General features: G+C 44.9%; 1 protein-coding gene across 4 annotated transcripts in view; it reads left to right on the top strand.

The window, feature by feature from the left end:
* UROC1 (urocanate hydratase 1) overlaps nucleotides 1–21,972 on the top strand; it is a 48,232-nt gene extending 26,260 nt beyond the window's left edge. For all 4 annotated transcript variants that reach the window (XM_029601372.1, XM_029601371.1, XM_029601370.1 and 1 more), the window contains 9 exons: nucleotides 204–301; nucleotides 1,706–1,778; nucleotides 4,945–5,066; nucleotides 6,063–6,133; nucleotides 6,501–6,599; nucleotides 7,333–7,432; nucleotides 14,824–14,905; nucleotides 17,817–17,916; nucleotides 21,658–21,972. In XM_029601372.1, coding sequence (XP_029457232.1) covers nucleotides 204–301; nucleotides 1,706–1,778; nucleotides 4,945–5,066; nucleotides 6,063–6,133; nucleotides 6,501–6,599; nucleotides 7,333–7,432; nucleotides 14,824–14,905; nucleotides 17,817–17,916; nucleotides 21,658–21,801 — 889 coding nt within the window. In that variant the 3' untranslated portion in view covers nucleotides 21,802–21,972. The remainder of the gene's footprint in view (nucleotides 1–203; nucleotides 302–1,705; nucleotides 1,779–4,944; nucleotides 5,067–6,062; nucleotides 6,134–6,500; nucleotides 6,600–7,332; nucleotides 7,433–14,823; nucleotides 14,906–17,816; nucleotides 17,917–21,657) is intronic.
* The last annotated feature ends 374 nt before the right edge of the window (nucleotides 21,973–22,346 follow it).

Raw genomic sequence — 22,346 nt, 5'->3', positions numbered from 1 at the left:
TGAAAGCAACAGAAGATGATGGGCTTTGGAAAGACAATTTTTAAGACCACAAAATGTATTTCTGTTGTAATTGTGCCCCAGAGTTCTCTAGTGAACCTCATATGGAAAGGTTTTGGGAGCTACAGACCACATCTGAATAAACTGTTATACCACATAATATATTGTCCTTCTCTCTCTATCCCTGTCCTCCCGCTGCCCCCCAGTCTGAGACGGCAGGTAGCAGCCATAAACAGATTGTCAGAGAAGGGCATGTTTTTCTGGGATTATGGAAACGCTTTTCTTCTAGAGGCCAAGAGAGCTGGTGAGTGGATGTCTTGTTTTACTAGACAGGCAGCTGCAATAAAGTGCGCTCGGCCTAGTGCACAGGTTTATGTGTGGTTGGTCGCATGTTTTGGTTGCGCTAGACTAGCACCCGATACAATAAGGAGATTAGCGTGTCCAAAACATGCGCCCAAACAAATGCATAGTCGATAGTGCTCATCACATGTAAATTCCATGTAGATGAGGCTTGTAGCTATTACCCCCCACTGCAGAAAATTGCTGGGCACCCAACACGCACTTTTTAACGCGACAAATCTAACTCCAGCCCTGGAGTTGGTGTTAAATCAATCTGCGAGTCAAGGGCTCAGGAGAAATTTAAAAAATAGTGTCCTGTACTGCTTGCGATGTTTAAGAATAAACGTATAATGTAACTGCTTGATGAAAAAAAATTTTGGACGCATAATATACCCGCACAATAGACACGCTCTAGGCTGATTTCATCCCTTGCTATTGCGCGTGTATATTTGGCGTCCAGAAATTGACCTGAAGTGGGATAAAATGGATGCTCGTATTGAGCACCCGTTGCAAGTGTGGGCGCACAGCCAGGTCTCCTGGGTACCCAATGCATCTGAGTGCTAGGGACGCACAAATCTTCCCTAGCGCCTCCTTTTTAATGCAGCAGCTCATTAAAATATAGCATGGGGCACCCAGGAGAGGTGACTGTGTGCTTACAATTGCAATGGGCGCTCAATACCAGCGCCCATTTTAACGTGTGCCTTGTTGCATCAGCCTGGGAATGTGCAAAAGTGCGCCAGCTGGGATTTGTCTTATGCACACGCTGCCTGGGACTTTTCAGTGCTGCTCCTACATGAGAAATTGCACAACTCTAGACTCTGTTTCATTAACTTCAATGTGCATTTTATCCTATGAGAGCTGTATAATTAGTCTTAATCTGAAGTCTTGCATGATCAAAAACCTGAGAGAGCCCCATTTTCATGTCAGCCCATGAGTGCAATCAGTCTGGTAATCTCTGAAGTGGTGTGGCATTTATGGATGGGTCACTGGTTTATCCAGGGAAGTGAGGGGTCTCAGCTGACTGTACTAGTTTTGGCCAGAAAGAATCTGAATTGTCCAGGGGGTGTAGGGCACTTGCTGAATCTTGTGCCGCTGTTCCACTGATACCCTGTAATGTCGCACTTAATGTACCTAATGCAGATTTCTAGTATTTATGAAATATTGCCAGCAACGTGGTGCCTTTTCATGTCAGAAATACTCTGCTTTTCATCGTGAGTGAAGGTTTTACGCTTCCTCCTCCACAACAAAATTTGTCAAATTTTTTTAAAATCATAGTTGCTTTTCCATTATCATCATGAAACTTGAGCTTCTCCATTTGTTGTCTTTTCTTTTGGGCTTTCTTTATTTGGTGCTTCTAAATCATTTGCAGGTGCTGATGTGGAGAAGAAAGGAGCCACGAACATGGAGTTCCGGTATCCTTCCTATGTACAACACATAATGGGGTACGTACTGGGCTCTAGACCAGGAGACATCCCCGGATTTGTCACCCATTATGCCTGTGCCTAGGGCGGCAAACGTTTAGGGGCCGCAGGCTGACTGCGATTTGCTGCCTTCCAGCTCTGCTGAACTCATTCAGCAGAGAACAGCCCTCTGGTATCCTGTAAAAGACCCTTACAGGAACTGGGGGCTGAAAGCATCATAAGTGCCTAGGGGTGACAAAATCCTAAATCCATCCCTGCAAGAGAGTAGTGAGAAACCCCATCCTGCCCGAGACAGGTCATGCACAGGTTCAGAGCATGTTCTGTGTTCGGCAGTCAAACCGGGCTGTGGCACTAAGTGTGATTTGGGTCTTGTTTTCACACCTTTGGTTTACTTTTGATTATGGGAATGCCCTATAGGCTTCCTGCCCGCTTCTACAGGTGCACACACACACACACACACACACACACACACACGCATGCTCGCTCCTCCACAAACACACACACACTCATGCTCGCACACACAAACACACAATCACACGCATGCTCCCTCACAAACACACACACACACGCATGCATGCGCACGCACAAGCATACACACAAACTCCCTCACACATACGAACACACTCATGCACGCTCACACGAACACATAAACACATACACACACATGCATGCATGTGAATACACACGTACACACATGCTGTGCTGGGTTTCAGGAAGGCTCAACCAGGGTAGCTGATGAAGTTATTTGAAACAAAATGCAGAGCAACTGGGAAAAAGTTCTTCTTTAAGGGGACAATTGTCAAATAGTGCACATAATTGTGGAAAATGTCATGTCCGTTCACTATTTTCCTCTCCCTGAGCTAAACCCACCCCCAGTAGTGTTTCCTCGTAACTCAGCTAAAAGGACGCACACTGTAGAAGCCCGTGCGCACTTTTACCAGGCCAGAGGGGAACAAGTTTTACCCAGGTAAATGATTTTCAAAATTGTCTTCTCCATGCAAAGCTATTTAAAAGGAACAAAACCTAAGTTTGGGAGCTATTAGAGTTTAGTGATGGCACACACATGCCCTTATTGAAAACGACTATTTACAAAGGCACCCATAAAAGTAAATGCCAACAAACTATTTCTACATATTCAAGCAAATTAACACAGCAAACAACCAACTTCATTCTGTAAGCCTTTTTAGGTAAGGCCCATTGGATACTTTGCAGACAGGATTTTTTGCCTGGTGGGTTCTAAATCTGTGTTCTAATAATTCTGCACAATATTGTTGGCTTAGAAATGCTTGTGACTGGATAATAAATCAATAAGTGACACAAGCTGTGTCAGATTTTATGCAGAATGCTTGGTGTTTAGACATGGACATCGGCATCTGTGCTGGTGCAAACGGAAAATTCCCTCTGGATAGGGACCTAAAATGACTTTTGCAAAAGAGTCAGTGCATGACTTTGTACGTGTACGTCTATGGCGCGGGCTGCCTCTGGAAGAGAAAGTCAATAATCTTGGAAGACATTCCGATAGAATATTATAGAGCAGAGCGTTAGAAGTAATATTGATCCTGCAAAAACTGGAGGCTTTGTAGGTTGTGAGACCTGATAACAGACCAGATGGGCAGATGTTGTATTAGGAGAGCTTCAGAGGACATCTGGAAGAGAAGGCTTTACGATCTGGAAAGCTCGTGCACTGGAATCTCAATTTGTTTGCTCTGGAGAAGACAATTTACAGTGTTTTACCTGCTTCGGGCAGGAATCTGAAGTCTTCCCTCCCTCTAAAAGAACAACGTGTGCCGCATTGGGAGGAGACTTTCGTGGAGATGTGTTGAACTCGGGGGGAGGGAGCATATGTGCCCAGTTGGCATTTCCAGATCTGCACACCTTCTTTTCCAGCAAAAGCTTACCTGCAGAAAAAGCAGGTACAAGTGACCGCACGGATTCTGTACCCACGGCACTTGTCGACAGGGCGCCATGCTCGTGCGTTCCCTTTGGAAACTGGTGCAAAGACCACCTAAGCTCTCGCGGACTTTGTCCCAGAGTGAGCACTGCAAGTTGCCCCTTTACAACCTACAAAGAGCCTGACTAGGTTATTAGGAAGCCAAACTATCTGAGCAGCCTGTTACATATGAGAAACTTGGCTTAATCCATAGAAATAACTGGCAACAAAACGCCTTTCAAGCAGCTCTGCATTTCAAGATATTGAATTATTGAAACCCAACGGACATGCTGGATATCATATTATACTGTAGCACTAACACATATAATCAAACACAGAACAAACTACAGGGTGGCTTTGCTTTTGGCTGCATCTGATTCATAATCCATGGGCGTAGGCCCTTTTTGACTAATTCCATTTTGAATCTGAAAAGCTCCGTTTCACAGTTGTGCTGATGCAAACTTGACCCTGCAAACTTCTGGCTCCAGAGGAAGGAGCCCGAAGGAGATCCCTCACTGCCTATGACACGTTGCTCATGTCCCTCCCCTTCTCAATCCACACTCTCACAGCTGGATATAAGAATTTAAGTTAGAAAGGGACTTCAGTGGCTCATTTCTTTTTTAGCTTTCTCTTTATTGAGTTTAAATACATAACAAGCAAACCTTATCAGATTACATCACCAGTGGCAAACATACAACTTGACATATGTCTATCCCATACGTATTCACATGTCCTCCATCACTTACAAAAACCAGATATGACATCTTCACTTAATCTGCTTTGCACCCCTCTTGCATATGATACAAACCAGCACCCGACCACTGGCTCGTTTTATTGGAAGTACTATAAGCCTTGGATGGCTGGGATGGGGAAACAAAGCATCATCTACACAGAGGTGAAAGTTAGGGGAAGCATGCAGAGAAGATGGCTGTCAGAAACCGAGTGCAGGGATGATCATCGAGTCATGATCGCCAATCAAAATGAGTGGTGATGGGAGCAATAGGTGCAACTGAAGGATATTAAATCTATAATGCTCTTCTTTTGGGTTTGAGTTATAGCATGTTTTAAGCCAAACCTCTGTCACAGTGGTCAGGGTGGTCCACAGAGAATACGTTCCACTCAGCTTAGCCACCATGTCCCAAAAGTGTTTCAAATTCTTCTTTGCTCAGTTAATGAAAGAAAAGCAATGCTAACTGCCAGGATAAATAAGGAAGGAATCTCAAACATCCTTTAATTAAATGCATATTTTACTTCTAGGGATATTTTTTCCCTGGGATTTGGGCCATTCCGCTGGGTCTGTACCTCTGGTGACCCACAAGATTTGGCCATCACAGATTTAATCGCCGCAGCAGAGCTGGAAGACATTATAAAAAAAGGAGGTAGGATGCCATCTCAGTCTACAATCTCAGGGATAAGAAAATAAATATTTAGAACAAAATGTAGACTCTTGTTTGGAAAGTCATAGTTGCCCTTGTTCCCTAAACTCATGGTGAAACATGTCTCTGCTAGAAAGGATGGTGAAGGAAGATGCTTTAGCTTTGATCACCTGGGACTGAAATGCTAGAAGCAGCTCATCTCCTTTGCATAGTTTATAGTTGATTGAATATTGGATCTGAACTATAAAACTAGTTGTAGTTATCAATCTATCAGCCTTCCTCCGGTGGGTGTTGAGTACAGCAATGCATATGAAGGCTCAGTTAAGATTATGCTCCTGATATGCTAAATGATTTCTCCAGTTTTGTGTCTGTGGGGAAAATGTTGAGTATATAGGACTCCTATATTTGTTTCTCTGCATTGATGGCTGGGTGGGGGAATTAGTCCATTTCTCCTCCCAGGCGACTGCGCTGGGGTAGTGTCCCTTGGGGATAGCTATGAAGGAGCTAGCTTTTATCTCAGTAAAGATCACTGTTGTAGTCAGGGCTGACCTTGGCAGGGTGCGGGGCCCAGGGAAAATCAACCACAATGGGGGCCCTGGATTGCTGAAATTATAATGTTGGGTATGAAGCCCCTCAAAGTGTGGGGTCCAGGGCACGTGCCTCTATTCTCCCTGGTAAGGATGGTCCTGATTTTAGTAGGGACTTAGCTCATGTCTCTTCTCACATGGCTGTTATAGCAGATATCTATTCACATCTTCCCCAAGGACAGCTGAGGTAGATGAGTTAGCTTAGCTGAAGTTTCTGCGCTTTATGTTGGCAAGGGAAGAAATGGGTTAGCTGATGTATTCAGTTGCAATTGTCTTCTCAGACTACTTTCTGTAGGGTTTGCATTTTGTATTTCTCTTCGCTTTGGGTGCATTTGAATTAGTTGAGAATGTTCTCGGCACATTGTGTTCCACTGGATTATACTCTTGGATGCTGTCTCTTGTTGGTTTGCAGTGGCGGTCTCAGTGAAGCAACAGTATCATGACAATATCCACTGGATCCGTGAGGCTGGAAAGCACAACCTGGTAACTGCACAGACATGAAATGTGTAAAGCTCATGTCTGCAGGACACTTGAAAGGATGGATGAAAGTTGCTATATCTACTCAACGGAATTGTAGATATTTTTACATTCCCCTCTCTGGTATCTCCTTAATGAGGACATGTGCATGGATGGAAGTTTTTTGGCTCTTGCAGGGGGGAGGGGAAGGAGGTCTGTAGCCCTCTCAGGGTTTTTAACTGGTCATGTGCCGAAGAGCCCAGTGTTTGAAATCAGATATGCTCTAGTTAGTTAATGCACCTGCACTGTACAAGGAAAATTGCATACATTAGGCTTTTTGAGATAAACCTGAATGCACATGGAGTCTTACCTCTTTGGGATTCTTTGTTTTTAGGTGGTTGGATCCCAAGCTCGAATTTTGTATTCTGACCAGAAAGGCCGTATGGCTATTGCTGTAGCAATTAACCAGGCAGTTGCTGATGGCAGGATTAAGGTAAGGAACTTCTGGCTGCAGCTACATTCCAAACTGGAGAGCAGGAACTGTCTAAAAGGAAGGAAGATCACGGGTATGTCCTTACATTTGAGAATGTTTCTGGCACTGCAGGGGACAGACACCAAAGGGCTAGATTTAGCACAAGCTTGAAACTTATGATCAGTAGTGCCAGTCAAGTCTTGGAGGTTTGAAGCCTTGATAATTGCTGCTGCTGGTCACAAGTTTCAAATTTGTGCTATTTCAGCCTCTTTTTGTGTTTGTGAATGTGCCCAATGGGCATGGATTTTTCTGTGGAGCTGTAGGGTAATGTGAGGATTCCTGCATCCTTGCAGATTCTGGTTTGCTTTTATCTACCATATCAACTCTACAGTACTGAAACATGGAAACTTGGCAGCATGCATTATAAGAGGAAATAGGCCTTAAAGCAATTCCTACAGTGTAACATGCTTTTCTTAAATCTGTAAAAGCAGCAGTATATGCTATTCAAAATTCCAACATCCAAATGCTTTAATGTCCATTTCAGATCTAAATCTATGGTAGCACCCCTGCATATAGGCAAAGCTGGATTTTCTTCAGCCTTATGCAATAGTTATCTTACCTTAATATGAACTAATACTAACACTCTGCATAGTGTAACAACCTGAAATTTCCATTTAAGTGTTATTGATGCATAATCTTTCTGAGCTGGTGGCAGAAATGTGTTGGCATCTGTTCTTTTGCTTGGCCTTTGCAGGCACCAGTGGTCATTAGTAGGGATCACCATGATGTGAGTGGGACGGACAGCCCCTACAGAGAGACATCCAATATTTACGATGGATCAGCTTTTTGTGCAGGTCAGCAAAGCTGCTAATACTTGTTGGGCAAGACAATTGAGACCTTCATAATACGATAGATGTAAAATATAAGGCATCTGGATGGCTTGGAGGCCTGACATGTAGTGACTGAATTTCCCTCCAGGACTGAATGGGTCAATGGATTGGTGCATTGGCTCTAGATGTGGATAGTTTTTAGTGAATGGGTGCTGGCATATACAACCTTTCACCTCTTGGTGTATTGGCATTACAGATGTTGATCCTTTCACTGTAGGGCTTGAATGGCTTACTAGATTGGTAGATAATTTGAATTCTATCCAAATTCATGAACAATTTAACATCCTTACTGTTTGGTAGCCAGTAGGTACTGATCAAAATGTATTTGTGGAAACTTCCTGGGGTCCCAGTTTGTCTCTTCCCCCTCCAGCACATCTACTTGAAATATTCTTCATAAACTGTGGTGCTTAAATCTTCAAATATTTAAATAATTAGTGTTTTAATTCATTTGGAAGATTATCGAAGGGAAAATATTCAGTAAGCTGGTTAGGTGCAAGGTGTGCAAGCACTTTTTAATTTTCTCTTTAAAAATTCACTCAACACTTCCACGGGTAGAGAAGGGCCTCAAACTTTGCACTGCTGTTGATGTGTGCAGAGGAATGAGGGTGAGCAGTGTGTGTATATTTAAAATACAATTCTATGCATGTAATTTACTTCCCTGACCTAATGCACACAGGAGTGCTGTCTTTTTATTGTGGTTAAATGTACCTGCACTGGGAGAATGCATGCAGATTATTTGTCATTCTGAGAGGTGCAGTTCTTTCCCTGGGGTATGCAGCTAGCCAGCTCGATATGTGCTAGTTTTGCCAACATTCAAGAACAGACAAACTGGCCGCCTGTCCTTCCCCTCCATAACCAGCACCCTCCCCAACCTCCCCTCTACAATTAAAAAACCCTTCCTCTGTCCCTGATCTCCCCTGCCCTGCAGACATTATCTTGTTAAAGTAGGGACTGGTCTGAGCAATAGTAGTGGTGGCAGTAACATGTTGTAAAGGTACACAGGCTCAGCTCCCAGATCCCACCTTCCATCTAGAAACCAGGAGAGATGAGAGCTGTGGATGGAGAAGTGCAGGCTTACTCAGTCCCTGGCCCGAGTGACTTTACAACATACTTCTGCTGCCATTAGTTCACTATAGGGCCTTGGACCAGCCTCTGCAGTAGTCTGTAGAGGAGGAGAGAGTCTCTGCTAGACTGGAGGCTGGAGATTTGGCAGAAAATCAGCACTTACATTGGCTAGTTTAAAGATCCTGCTGGCCTCCCTTAATGAAAGCTGGCCAGGTCAACCAAATACTGTTTGCTTGGCAACCCTAGAATGTGCATTTAGAGACATTTTTATAGGCATAAGCAGTGCCACCAGGCTCTGACAATTCTGCGGCCATTACTGTGCTCTGTCTCAACCACCTGCAACTAATCTCTCTGCTTCCTGCCTCAACCCCTCCCCTCCCAGGCAGCTTGCAAGGAACAGCAGATAAGGCTGAGGCTAGAGCAGACAAGAGAACAGAGGAGAAGGGGGTGAAGTTAGAGTGGACAAAGCAAGCAGCCATTGTTTGATCCCTCAGAAATCTTTTTTTTTTTTAAAGCCAAATCAAAGATGATTTTTATATAATTCCTAGATGGAGTGGTGTCCCTTTAGAACAATTTCATCTTTATACAAAGGTTCTTGTACCTGCATATCTGGTCAGCCATAAACCTGTTTCAAAGACATGGATGTGCATTGGAAGTCTGCAGCTGCTAATGCCCCACATGATGACATCCATTTCAATTAACAATACAACAAACTCTGCTTATACTGAGCACAGCTCAGGGAGGAATAACCTAGTGGTTAGAGCAGTGGACTATGAACCAGGAGACCTGGGTTTGAGTCCTGCTGTCGCTCCTTGTGACCTTGGGCAAGTCACTTTACCCTCCAGTGCCTCAGGTACAAACTTAGATTGTAAGCCCTGTGGGGATAGGGAAATACCTACAGTACCTGAATGTAAACCGGTGTGATATCTCAATTGAGATCAAATGTCGGTATATAAAAATAATAAATAAATAAATAAAATAAATAAATAAACAGCTACAGCACACATAAATTCAAATGATGAGGACTTTCTCAAGAAAATATAAAAAGGCCGAATGTACTATGTCAATCCAAAAGAAAAGTGACATTTCATGGGGCTTGCCTCCACTCTGGTTCCCGGCTTCATCAGGCACTGCTGTGGACACTCCAGGCTTGGTTCTTTGAGAGCCCTATTTCATCGGATGGCCAGCAGCATGCCCCTAATAACTTTCTTTCCCCCCCTATTGTTTTTTGGTATGGGAAAGAAGAGTAAGGGGAAAATTGGGTTTCCAGCAATTGCCTCAACTCCGGTGACCGGCCCTCTAGATTCTCATTTTCCTCGCTTGAATATGCCAACTACAGTGGATTTTGCTGAGATTTCTAGTGAAACCACATTAAGTTCCAGAGCTCCCTCTCCTCCCCCTCCCCCGGGGCAATTCCTCCCCGAGGATTAATGAAAGATCATACCTCCTCCCTACCCAGGATAGTTACTTTGGGGGCAACAGAGGCCAAACCCTCTGGAGGAATTGGTTTGGACAATAAAGTTCCTTAAGTAATTCTGAACTACCTATACCTGTTATTGTTTGGTGTGGTTGTGGACCCCTGGGTTGTAGTGAGAGTTGGCTCCACCCACAGGGAGGAGCCCTGTGGGGACTCACTACGACTGACAATAGCCTCAAGAGACAGACAATAGGAAATATACTTTATTAAGCAGGAATGTAGATATCCTACTAGGTGGGCAAAGTCTCAGTCCAGAATGAAGTGGTGCAATACTGGTACTCCTGGTAGTGGTCCGCAGAGCGGGGTACGCCAGGGCAGCTCCTCTGGAGTGGAGATGCTTCTAGTTGTGATCCGGTAGTGGCCCGCAACGCAGGATACGCTGTGAATCAGGTGGAGATGAGAGAGAAGCACTCGTAGCAGAGGAGCAGGAAAGATGATAGCACTCACTACCGTAGTGATGGCAGGTAACAGAGAGAACTCGGTCAGGTAACAGAGAGAACTCGGTAGTGGCCCGAGGAGCGGGGTACACCAGAGGTCTTGTCACTGACATGGTAGAGATGGTACTCACAGACTGAAGTGAAGATTCCTGTAGGCAGGATGGCCCTCCGAGGAGTGGATAGCCAGAGCACAATAGGCCCCCAAGGAGCGGGTACCTTAGTCCAGTATCAGTAGTCAGGAACGAGTACTGAGAATTGAAGAGAATTCTCCGTAGGAGTGGAATCAGGCAAGATGGAAGTCCTTGCTAACTCGCTGGATGTTAGGAAGCTCAGGGTTTAAATACCTTTTGGCGGATGACATTACAGGTGGGAACGCCCCTGAAGTTCCTGCCTTGATGGAGACAAGAGGGAGGCTGATGCGCACACGCGCGCCCTAGGTAACTCAGTCATCAAGATGTAAAGCACTGTTGCATATGTTTGTTCTAGTTCGCACAGCTGCAATGTTTGTTATCTGTGAACCGATGTGAGGTTACTAAACAAATGTCGGTATATAAAAACTGCAAATAAATAAATAAGATGGCATCCGGGATCACTCATGCTGACCTGGGGATGCCGGGAAGAGCGGTGTTTGCAGGTTAGGTCCGAAAGACTTCTCGAAATCACTGGAGCTGGCAAAAGAGAGGTGAGCAACAGAGGTCGCAGCTGTCTACGACTGACGGGCACAACAGTACCCCCCTTCTTAGGGCCCCTCCCAGGTGGTTTTGGCTTCCTTGGATGAGTCAGGTGGAATTGTCGAAGAAGATCCTTGTCAAGGTATTCTCTTCAGGTCCATAACCAGGTATTCTCTTCAGGTCCATAACCTTTCCATGATATGAGGTATTCCCATACCTTTCCTCTCTTGCAGACATCCAGGATAGCCTCAACTGTGTAAGCGATGTCCTCTTCAGCTGAAAGAGGCTGTGGATCTGGAGTCTTTTTAGAGAATTTGGAGAGGATGAATGGTTTTAGAAGTGATACATGAAAGGCATTGTGTATCTTCATTGATGAAAGGAGCTTTAGGCTGTACATTACTGGTCCCAGGCGGTGGATGACAGTAAAAGGGCCAATGTAGCAAGGAGCAAATCGGACAGATGGTAATTTGAGACATATGTATCTGGGTTGTAACATTTCTTGGCCCATTGTCCTGCCTTCTCCAGAAGGCCTTTGGTCTGTCTCCATAGTTGATGAAGTTGATAACTCCGTCATCAAGATGGCGTCAGGGATCACCCACGCCAACCTGGGGATGCCGGGGAGAGCGGCGTTTGCAGGCTAGGGCCGAAAGACTTCTTGAAATCACTGGAGCAGGCCAAAGAGAGGTGAGCATAGAGGTCGCAGCCGTCTTGCCTGGAGGTGTGCTAATGTCCCCTTTCCATAGGCTTTAGAGCTCTCACGATCTGCTGATAGCTCTTCTGAGCCTAATGAAGTCTCCTTAAAAGACATTTGGAAAGTAGTAACCAGTACAGAGTCATCACTGGTTTCTACAGTAAAACAGCTGTGTAATGTTTCTGTCCAAACCACTGCTAAATTGGTGGATTTGGATAGCAAAATTAACATCATGACTAACAATTTGACATCTGTTTCAGAGATGGTTACAACATTGCAAGCTTCAACTGTACCTAATTTGAAAGATTTTTTAATGATCCACAATAAATTAGAATTATTGGAGAACAATCTTAGGGCAAAGAATTTGCATACAGTGAATTTTCTTAAAACTCATTTGTTGTCACCTGAAGAGATATTCAGAAAATATACTAAGGAAAATTTGCAGATAGTAGAAGATAAAACTATATCTTTGCCTAAATGTTATTATGTTCCTGAGTTTAAAAGGGAAGTTAGAGATGAAGGATCTTTTAAGTCTCTAAGATAGTGTAAATCTAACTGCCTTTCTTCAAGACTCATTTGAGAACATCCCTACTAGGGCCACTTTGATTTTTTCTTTTGTGTTAGAACACGATAAAGAGTTTATTCTTATACAATATTTCAAGGACAGAAATTCCCTTTATTGTGGGCACACGGCTCAGATGTTTCCTGACGTATCTTGTGAGACCCAGTTGCGCATGATAGCCTTTTTGAGCTTAAAGGCATGCGTTATCTCTTTGGGTGCATCTTATTTTTTTTAATTTCCTTGCAAATGTGTAGTCACCCTCTCAGGTAACCAATATGTCTTTGCAGATCTGATACATCTTGAGACTTTCATAGCTGACAAATCTGCTGTTTAATTTGTAAGGGGATGGAGTTATAGGGGAGATGATTCATGGCTACATTTGCCTTGGGATCCAGTAGGTTGGTTTTTTTCCTCCTTAATTGTTTTCCTGTGTATGGCTATCCTCTGATAGTAAGCCCCATTGAGGTGGACTTGGATTTGCTGATTGTTACCCATTTTATTTTGTTTTCCTACAGCTGATATAGCATATGTATTTGCCTTTTGTTATTTCTCATGTAATTGTAAACATTCAATTAAAAAAATGACATTTTGCAGTAAAAGCTTTGTAATTTATGGCAGTAATTTTCAAAGCCATGTAACATAGAAACCTGACGGCAGAAAAAGACCGTATGGCCCATCTAGTCTGCCCATCCGTCCAATTTATGTAGCCCTTATAATTCCCATCACTCCCTCAGAGATCCCCTGTTTTTTTATCTCATGCTTTCTTGAATTCAGATACTGTTTTCATCTCCATCACATCCACTGGGAGACCGCTCCATGCATCCACTACTCTCTCTGTAAAGAAATATTTCCTAAGAATACTCCTGAGTCTACCCCCTTTCGCCATCATCCCACGACCCCTCGTTCTAGAGCCTTCTTTCCACTGATAGAGGCTAACCTAGTTTTAAGCACATAAATAACTCTACTAAGATAGCCCGGGGCTGAGGGGTAGATTTTCAAAGGGGTACGCGCGTAAGATACGCACGTACCCCCCGAAAATCTACCCCAAACCCCCCCTGTGCGTGCCTATTTTGCATAGGCTCGGCGGCGCGCACAAGCCCCTGGATCAGCCCCCGGACAGGAACATGGAGCGTGCGCAAAGTTACGCCTGCTTCGAGCAGGCGTAACTTTCGTGATAGAGGTAGGGGGGAGGTTTAGATAGGGCCGGGGGAGTGGGTTAAGTAGGGGAAGGGAGGGGAAGGTGGGGGGAGGGCGAAGGAAAGTTCCCTCCGAGGCCGCTCCGATTTCAGAGCGGCCTCGGAGGGAACGGAGGCAGGCTGTGCGGCTCGGCGCGTGCAGGCTGCCAATTTTGGGCAGCCTTGCGCGCGCTGACCCCAGATTTTAATGGATACTCGCAGCTACGCACGTATCTATTGAAATCCCATGTACTCTTGTTCGCGCCTGATGCACGAACAAAAGCACGCGTGTGCGCAGATTTATAAAATCTGCCCCTGAGTGCGCGTCAAATATGTGCATGAACCGGTTGTGTGCGTACTTTCATGCAAACTGAGAAGAGGCATTTCAGGGGGTGGAGATGGCACCTACGTGCATACCATTTTATTTTGTGTGCGTACATAAGTCTCACCCTCTAAAGAGGAGGCGCAGCTTCACGTGAGTGAATGTGTGTGCGTGCTCAACCCATTACCCAAGGAGCTTATGTGCGTATATTCACTTGGAAAATCCTTCGTAAAGTCTGCGAGTCAGTGCGCCCGTTGGCTTTATCACTATGCAGCTGTTTGAAAATGTCTTTACTTGATATATAGTTGATGTTTGCACATGGTAAATCTGTTATTTGTGATTAGTTTAAAGGTTGTTTAAAGGCAATGGGAAAGGTTATCAACAAAAAAATAATAATTTCTAACATAGTGAGAGATGTGACACTTTATGCAAAATCATGCAAATTTGCCACATAATGGCAGCAGAATCTTGAACAAGCTGCTACATGAAACCGGGGCTGTGCTTGTAAGAGTCGCTCCAGTCCAATGCTGAGCTGATATGATTTGCCAGATCTTGATTCTTTTTAATTGCATATCCAAAGCTTCTGAGCACTTTGAAGGAAGTGCACTATCCAAACCAGTCCTGACTTCCCTAAACTGGCCCAAATCTGAGATTCTGGAAGGAGGCCTTCTTCCCTCCAGCCCTCCCCCTCCCTCCTTCTTTTCTCCGTGGCACCACCAGATCTTTTCAGCTACTTACGCTACTGCTGACATGAGGTTAATTCACGACCTGGGCCACGCTCTCGGCGTGCAGGTGCCCGTGTTACTAAAGCTGCTATCGGAGATGAAACTAACTAGTGTCTGTCACCTCAGTAAGACCCCTTCACGGTCCGTGTCCTTATTAAAAGCAGCACCACGTGTCCAGCCCCCTGCCTCGGCACTCCTAAGGTATCTCTGTGCTCTCCTGTGCTTTTCAGACATGGCCGTGCAGAACTTTGTGGGGGACGCCTTTCGAGGAGCCACCTGGGTCGCCGTGCACAATGGCGGTGGTGTAGGCTGGTGAGTGAAACTCATTTCCCCCCCACAGTAGCAAAAGGTTGACTGCGAAGGTCGGCAGCGTGTGGTTTCCGTTCCGCTCCAGTTTATCTTCAGTGTTTCAAGACAAAGGGATTAATTACTAGATGATTCCAGGAATAAGAAACATGGGATTACCAAATAGCAGAATATTTGTTAGGGACGAACCATCTGTTCTGGCAACCTCCCAAAGTCTGAATCTGCCAGTCTTGATTGGGCAGTTTGGGCATTTCTGGCATGTGCATCCCCTTTATGCCTGCTACAGTGTGACCCGGGCCTGGTCCAGGATTCCATTGCTGTAATCTACAATGTCCTTACTGTAATCCACAAGTCAGCATCAAGCCTGTAAGCCAGAGATACTTCAGTCTGGGTGACTCTAAAGCCAATGTGGTCAGAATGGCCTCGCTGCTGAGCTAGAGTGGCATAATTATTAGTTCTGGGTCGGCAGAAGCACTAGGCAAACTAGGCCTGGGCCTAGGGTGCCGACCATTAGGGGGCGCGAGCCACGTGGGGCCGCGTCCGGCGGCGGCAAAGAGGAGTGGAGATTCGGCGGGCCGCAAGCAGCGCCCAAACTGCTCGCAGCCCAGAAAACCACACACTCGGCGGGCGCAATTGAGAACGAGGTAGGAGTCAGGGCCTAGACCAGAGGGTTGGTGGCATGACAAGGGGGGGGGGGGGGGGAGGGGTCGGGCGCAAGGCAGAAGGTGCCTAATCCCCTTGCATCGGCCCTGTGTCAGAGTGTGCGGCACTGCAACCTCTACCTGAATCCACACACTCGTCTCTAAATGGCTTCCGTGGCACGTTGGGCCTCAGCCTGGTTGTGAACTGCCCCCCCCATGGTGCACACTGAGCCCCAAACTATGGAAATAATGATTTTCTGTTCTAAAGTTAGTTCCTCCTCTTGAGGTAGGTTTATATGGCAAGTGTTGTGTGGGGAAGGGGAAGTTGCAGTGGACAAAATGAAGTGCTTCATTCATTATCTTTGTTCTAGGGACCCTTTAATCCCAGGTGTTAGCAGCACTGCAGACCTCTAGTTGCTGCAGGTTGGGTTCTCTGCAGGCTGTGAGCCACCTTATTATACCAACATAAGAATGCTCTAAAGAGGAGAGGTTTACAAGCTTTCCTGACCACGTCCATCCCCTTCTTCAGACGGTTTAATAAATGACCCCTGCTGGGTGCTGTTGGGAACATACGATGTCATACTGAGTGGCTCATACCTAGCTTATTTACTGGTGTCTTTTCCCAAGGAATCCAAAGGACAGCAAGAGTAATGGGCTCATCATTGTGCAGGGATGGGACAGTAACAGTGCATGAACAAGAAAACGACAAAGCACAAGCACTAGGCTAATTGCAGGGGACTTGCAGAAAGCAACAATTGCTAGTGGTTTCTATGCAGCAGCGTGTCTGCAATGACACCTCCAGCACCCAACTTTCCCATGCCTAATCATGAAGCTCTGTAATTTTCTAAATATCCAGCAATAATAGCATGGCCGCTGCCCAAGTCTCCAGCTTCCTACGTGCCCTGCATTGCCTGCCAGACAGACCTAGCTTCCTGAGCACCTGCATTTCCGTTAGAAGCTGTATTTACAGAACATACAGCCTACCAGATAGACCCAGCCTAGAGTCATCTCTATCATTACAGCATGTCAGACAAACCCACTCACGTGGATGGCTATGTTACCTAACGTTTCACATTAACCACTTTGCTATTCATTCTGGCAGCCCCAACATTCATTGCTTGAATCAGGAAGGCATGGTGGTTAACCTTCCAGCGCTGCTGTGCCAGCACCTAACATTTTTTTTTTAAGTCTTTTCTGCTTCTCTGCCACTTAGCCAAATAAGTTTATACTTACCTGGGTAAGAAGCGGTGGCGGCTAACAGCGCTGATTGGCCTGTCAGGTATGCAGCCCTCCCATTCTTCTAAGTTAAAATGTGCATTCGGCTTGTGCCAAAAGCACATCTTACACTCAATGTGCTTTTTTAAACTCCCAATACATTTGCATAGCATTAGCTTTAATTACTACATCGGGAGTTTAAAAAATGTTTATCTGGGCGTTAAAAATGTGCGCAGAAATCCAGAGCAGTTTCTTAATGCCCTTACTGCATCAGCCTGTCAGTATGTAAGGACCATCTTAACCTCTGTTACTCTTTTGGCTGCCACCACACACCTAGGGAAGGCGTTCCATGCTTCCAACTTCCTTTCCATGAACAGATATTTCTGCATCTCATACCACATTTTAATTTGCTAATTGGCTCCTCTTTATGTGCCATCTTGGTTTTCCTAGCACTGTTGTTTTCCGTTATGTCTCAATGGGAAGAACATTTGTAAAATCAGACTTCCACGTGCTCTGGGGTTGCCTGTTTAAATAAGAAAGGTTTGCACTGCTTGTAGGGAATTATTTTGTCTGCAGTTATTTCTCTAGCATTCCCTGATGTCACTTCAGTGTTTTGCCAGCTCTGGATCCTCCCAGCCTCCAGAACACTAACAAAGTCCATAAAAGCACACCGAGTTCACTAGAAACCGAACTTCTGCCCATTGCTGCCAGAGGAAGAATTGTATTGATCCCACTGCACTCCAGAGATTTACAATAACTCTTTCTTCTGGCACTGGATGATGAGGGGGAGTGCCAGTTGTCTCTGGGGAGACTGTTGGTGGGGTGTGGTGGGAAAAAACCTAAGTTATTCTTTTCCTGTGAACTAGCAAAAAGTTTTGCTTTCCAAACCTGATAACTCCGTTCCCATAAAGTGTAAATATTCTCTAGCCTTGTGCTATCTCCAGCTTCCAAACTGTTTTTGGGTGATCCTGTTCATCGTATTACATTTCTGTATATTGACGAAGACTTGACTTTTTTTTTTTTAAAGAACAAGCTTTAAAAATAATTATTTGATTTTTAAGGGGTGAAGTCATAAATGGAGGATTCGGTCTTGTGCTGGATGGATCTGAAGAAGCCCAGAATCGAGCAAAAATGATGCTTAGCTGGGATGTTTCCAATGGCGTGAGTGTAAATCTGCTCTTAGCTTTGGTGCACAGCATGCGCTATGTGACCTTGTTATCTCTCTGCGGCAGCTTATGAAAGAAACGGATTTCAAAACAGCAACCTGCCAGCACTGGACTGCATCCTTTTTCAGGCTTTTGTATAATCCTGTTTATTTTATCCCACACAGTATTGTTTTATGCTTTTACATGTTTAGAAATAAAAAGTATGCCCCTTATTAGAGCTTCAGCCATCATTTCAATAACCTTCTTTGAGCCAGCTCTCCCTATTCCTACTTTTATAAGGTCAGATTTCAAAGGGATTTAGCTGGTTAATTAACTAACCTTTGAAACTTGGCAGCTAGATTTGGCCATGGGGGGAATTATTAGCCCCAGGGATTTACCCAGGTAAGTAGGTAGTGAATCTCTGGGGATGAAAAATCAAATTTCCCCCTCTCCCATGATTAAATCGAATCACCAAGTTTCAAAGGTGGCTAGATTGACTGTGGGAAAAACTGTTGGCCCTGGGGTGGGGGACTGGAATTTTCAATCCCCTGCTTATTTTCCTGTGCATAATTAATTTTCAAAGAGAAACTACAGAAGTGACTGTGGACCTTCAAACTGCTTTGAAAATGGTCTCCTGTATGTAACAGTGTGACACCTGCAGGGAGCTTTGGTGTGAATCTGCTTTTCAGCTATCTGTGCTGTATTCATGCTGTAACATGAATCAGTGTGACAGCTGCATGGGCTTTGATGAAGATCTATTCTTCAGCTGTCCATGCTGTGCTCATGCTTTATGGCAGGGGTCAGGAACCTTTTTGGCTGAGAGAGCCATAAACGCCACATATTTTAAAATGTAATTCCATGAGAGCCATACAATATGTTTAAAACTAAATACAAGTAAATGTGTGCATTTTATGTAAGATCCCACTTTTAATGTACAATAAGTCTCTGAAAATATTACACCAGGCCTTAAGACACCAATACATCTCCTATTAGGAAAACGGACCAAGTCAGGCTGCTATAGAGTCCTACACAGAAACAACACGCCAGCAGAAAACCTCACCTGAATCACGTGCTGTCCCTCACCTAACATAGAATAAAGAGACCAAAACACATAACAAGAAGCATGCAGAAAAAACTGAATTGGAAACTGCAACAAGCCAGAGTCTCTGTATGCAGTGTAACAAAGGAAAAAAGAAACATCACCCATCCTTATAAAACAAATCAAGAAATATAAAATCATCAGCAGTAAAACTGTACTAACAAAAAGAACATATTTCGAAACAGCTGATGAGAGGAATATCCAATAATTAAAACTCATATAAAACATTTCCAGATACCAACAAAATATTTCAAAATAGCAGACACAAAGATCCAGTAATGAAAAATAATAAGGATACAAAAATTTTTTTGCTCTGCATACCTGGGAACGTTTGATATCCAGGTGTCCTGAGATTGTTCTGAATTAGCAGGAGGTGGGGTGGTTTGCTTGGAACTTTCTCCTCTCTCAGTCACATACCAGCGCTCTCTCTCACACTGGCTCTCAATGACACACCTATACACACATGCTCTCAGTACTCACATATACACATGTTTTTTCTCACTCACTTATATAGGCTCTTAATTACACATTTACACACATGCTGTCTATCTTTTCACGCTTACACACACACACAGGCTTTCAATCACATAAATACATGCTGTCTTTTTCTCTCACACACAGACTCTCATTCACATGCTTACAAACATGTCCTCTCTTTCTCTCATTTACACACAGGCTCTCAATCACATACTCACATGCTCCCTCACCTAAATCAGCTCTCAATCACACACAGACACACATGGTCTCTCTCTCTCATTTAAACACAGGCTCTCAATCACATACTCACATGCTCCATCACCTAAACCAGCTGTCAATCAGACACAGACACACATGATCTCTCTCTTACTTATACACACAGGCTCTTAATCATACATACACATGATTTCTCTCACACACAAAGGATCTCAATCATACACACATACTCTTTCACACAAACAGGTTTTCAATCACAAACTTACACATACAGGTTCCCAATGGTAAACTTACATTCATGCTCTCTCTCTCACAGGCAGGCTCTCAATCACAGACATACTCTCTTTCACATACACAGGCTCTCAATCATTCACATACATGCAATCTCACTCACACACACAGGATCTCAAACACACACGCTTGCTCGCTCATTCACTCTCTCTCTCCCCCACCCCAGGAACTCGCGGCAGCAGCAGCCTCCTCCCAACACTAACCTCCTTCATTTTCAGCCCTCGCGGAGGCGGAGTCCCATCGGCCGCGGTTGAAACTCTTCATTTTCCTCCGAGCCGCGCTGCAGTCTTCTTCCCACAAGCGTGGCCTCTTCTTCTCGCGCAGGCACCCGATGCTCACCACTTCCTCTTCCGGGCCGCGGGAAGAAGAGAGCACGCCGGTGCCGCTCAGCACCGGCGTGCTCTCTTCTTCCCGCGGCCCGGAAGAGGAAGTGGTGAGCATCGGGTGTCTGCGCGGGAAGACTCCCGCGCAGGCACCCGATGACTCCAGCGCTGGCACCCGGCTGACTCCAGTCGTGCCGCTGCCGGCGTGCTCTCTCCTCCTCCTCCTCCCCCCCCCCCCGCGGCCCGGAAGAGGAAGTGGAGAGCATCGGGTGCCTGCGCGGGAAGAAGAGACCACACTAGCGTGGTCTCTTCTTCCGCGCAGGCACCCGATGCCCACCACTTCCTCTTCCGGGCCGCGGGGGGGGGGGGGGAGGAGGAGAAGAGAGCACGCCGGTGCCGCTGACTCCAGCTGTCCCGCCGCGTTCCGCCCGGGCTGACAGCATTTTAAGCCCGGGCGGCAGAGGACCGGGGAGCAGCTGGGTCAGCGGGGAACCGCGAAGTGTGGCGACACTTGTCTGCGAGCCAGATGCAGCCCTCAAAAGAGCCATATCTGGCTCGCGAGCCATGGGTTCCTGACCCCTGCTTTATGGTATCAGTATGACAGCTGCATGGGACTCTGATGAAGATCTGTTCTTCTGCCCTCTGTGCTGTCTTCATATTTTACATGTATCTGTGTGTCTCCTGCGTGGGATTCTGAGTCCCTAATTTACTGTCTCTCCAACCACAGTGAATCTAATAAGAATTTTCAGAAACTTTAAACACTAATCTTTATTTCATATAGGAACACCGGTATATAAAAATCTAAAAATAAATAAATAAATAAATAATATCTCCTAGGATTTAAATATAATCATCAAAATGAAATGGGTATTGAAAGGGTTTTTAAACATTATTTAAAACAGCTATTTTATGAAACAAACTTATAAAATGCAAACAAATGCAAATGCACAATTAAACTCTGGAATTTGTTGCCAGAGGATGTGGTTAGTGCAGTTAGTGTAGCTGGGTTTAGAAAAGGACTGGATAAGTTCTTGGAAAAGTCCATTACCTGCTATTACTTAAGTTGACTTAGAGAATAGCTACTGCTATTACTAGCAACAGTAGCGTGGAATAGACTTAGTTTTTGGGTACTTGCCAGGTTCTTATGGCCTGGGTTGGCCACTGTTGGAAACAGGATGCTGGGCTTGATGGACCCTTAGCCTGACCCAGTATGGCATGTTCTTATGTTCTTATGTTTTGTTGTTCTAATTTATATATTTTGTTTAAAGTTTCTTTTAAATCACCTTACCACTAACGTATCTTCACTAAAGCACATTAATGATTGGAACCTTTTCTCCTGCCCTGCAAACAGGTAGCAAGGCGCTGCTGGTCTGGGAACAACTATGCTTATGAAACAATTCGCAGGACAATGGAGGAGACCAGGAACCTGAGGGTGACTCTGCCATATCCTGTGGAGGATGGAAGCATCCTGGAGAGGGCCCTGCATGGTCACTGATGGGAACTGCAAGAGCACTTTTGGAGTGCGTTCTGCACGGTCTTTTCTTTTTCTCTTTGCCGCATGTGATGCTGTAGTGTCCGACCCCTTCCTTTCTTTTTCTTTCTTAATAGTTATTTATATATATGGAGCACATACATGAAGTGGTGTATACAGAAACATAAAGAGTAAAATCTAATCACTATAAAATAATCATGTTCACAAGGACATACACAAAACAGATAATCTACAACTCAGACCAATAAAAAAGAAGAATTACACTGATCACAATATTCAGACATTATACCAGGGGAACTAGTCCCAATAATGATGGTTTTACGCCGCCCCATGTTTCCCCCATATGTTATTTCCTAATCCCCCAGGAAAAAAATAACCCCAAGATGCAGCATACCCACCCTCACACCCATCCACCCATGCACTCACAGCACATACAGGATCCCTTCCTCATCACAATCAACCCCAGCTGAAAACTCTATAATATATACATACTGTCCCCCTATAGCGAGATAGTGAGCATGGTAATACAGTAAGAAAAACACATTATA

The sequence above is a fragment of the Rhinatrema bivittatum genome, chromosome 4 (genome assembly GCF_901001135.1).
Source record: "Rhinatrema bivittatum chromosome 4, aRhiBiv1.1, whole genome shotgun sequence".
NCBI lineage: Eukaryota > Metazoa > Chordata > Amphibia > Gymnophiona > Rhinatrematidae > Rhinatrema > Rhinatrema bivittatum.
This window is presented reverse-complemented; position numbering and strand designations above follow the sequence as displayed.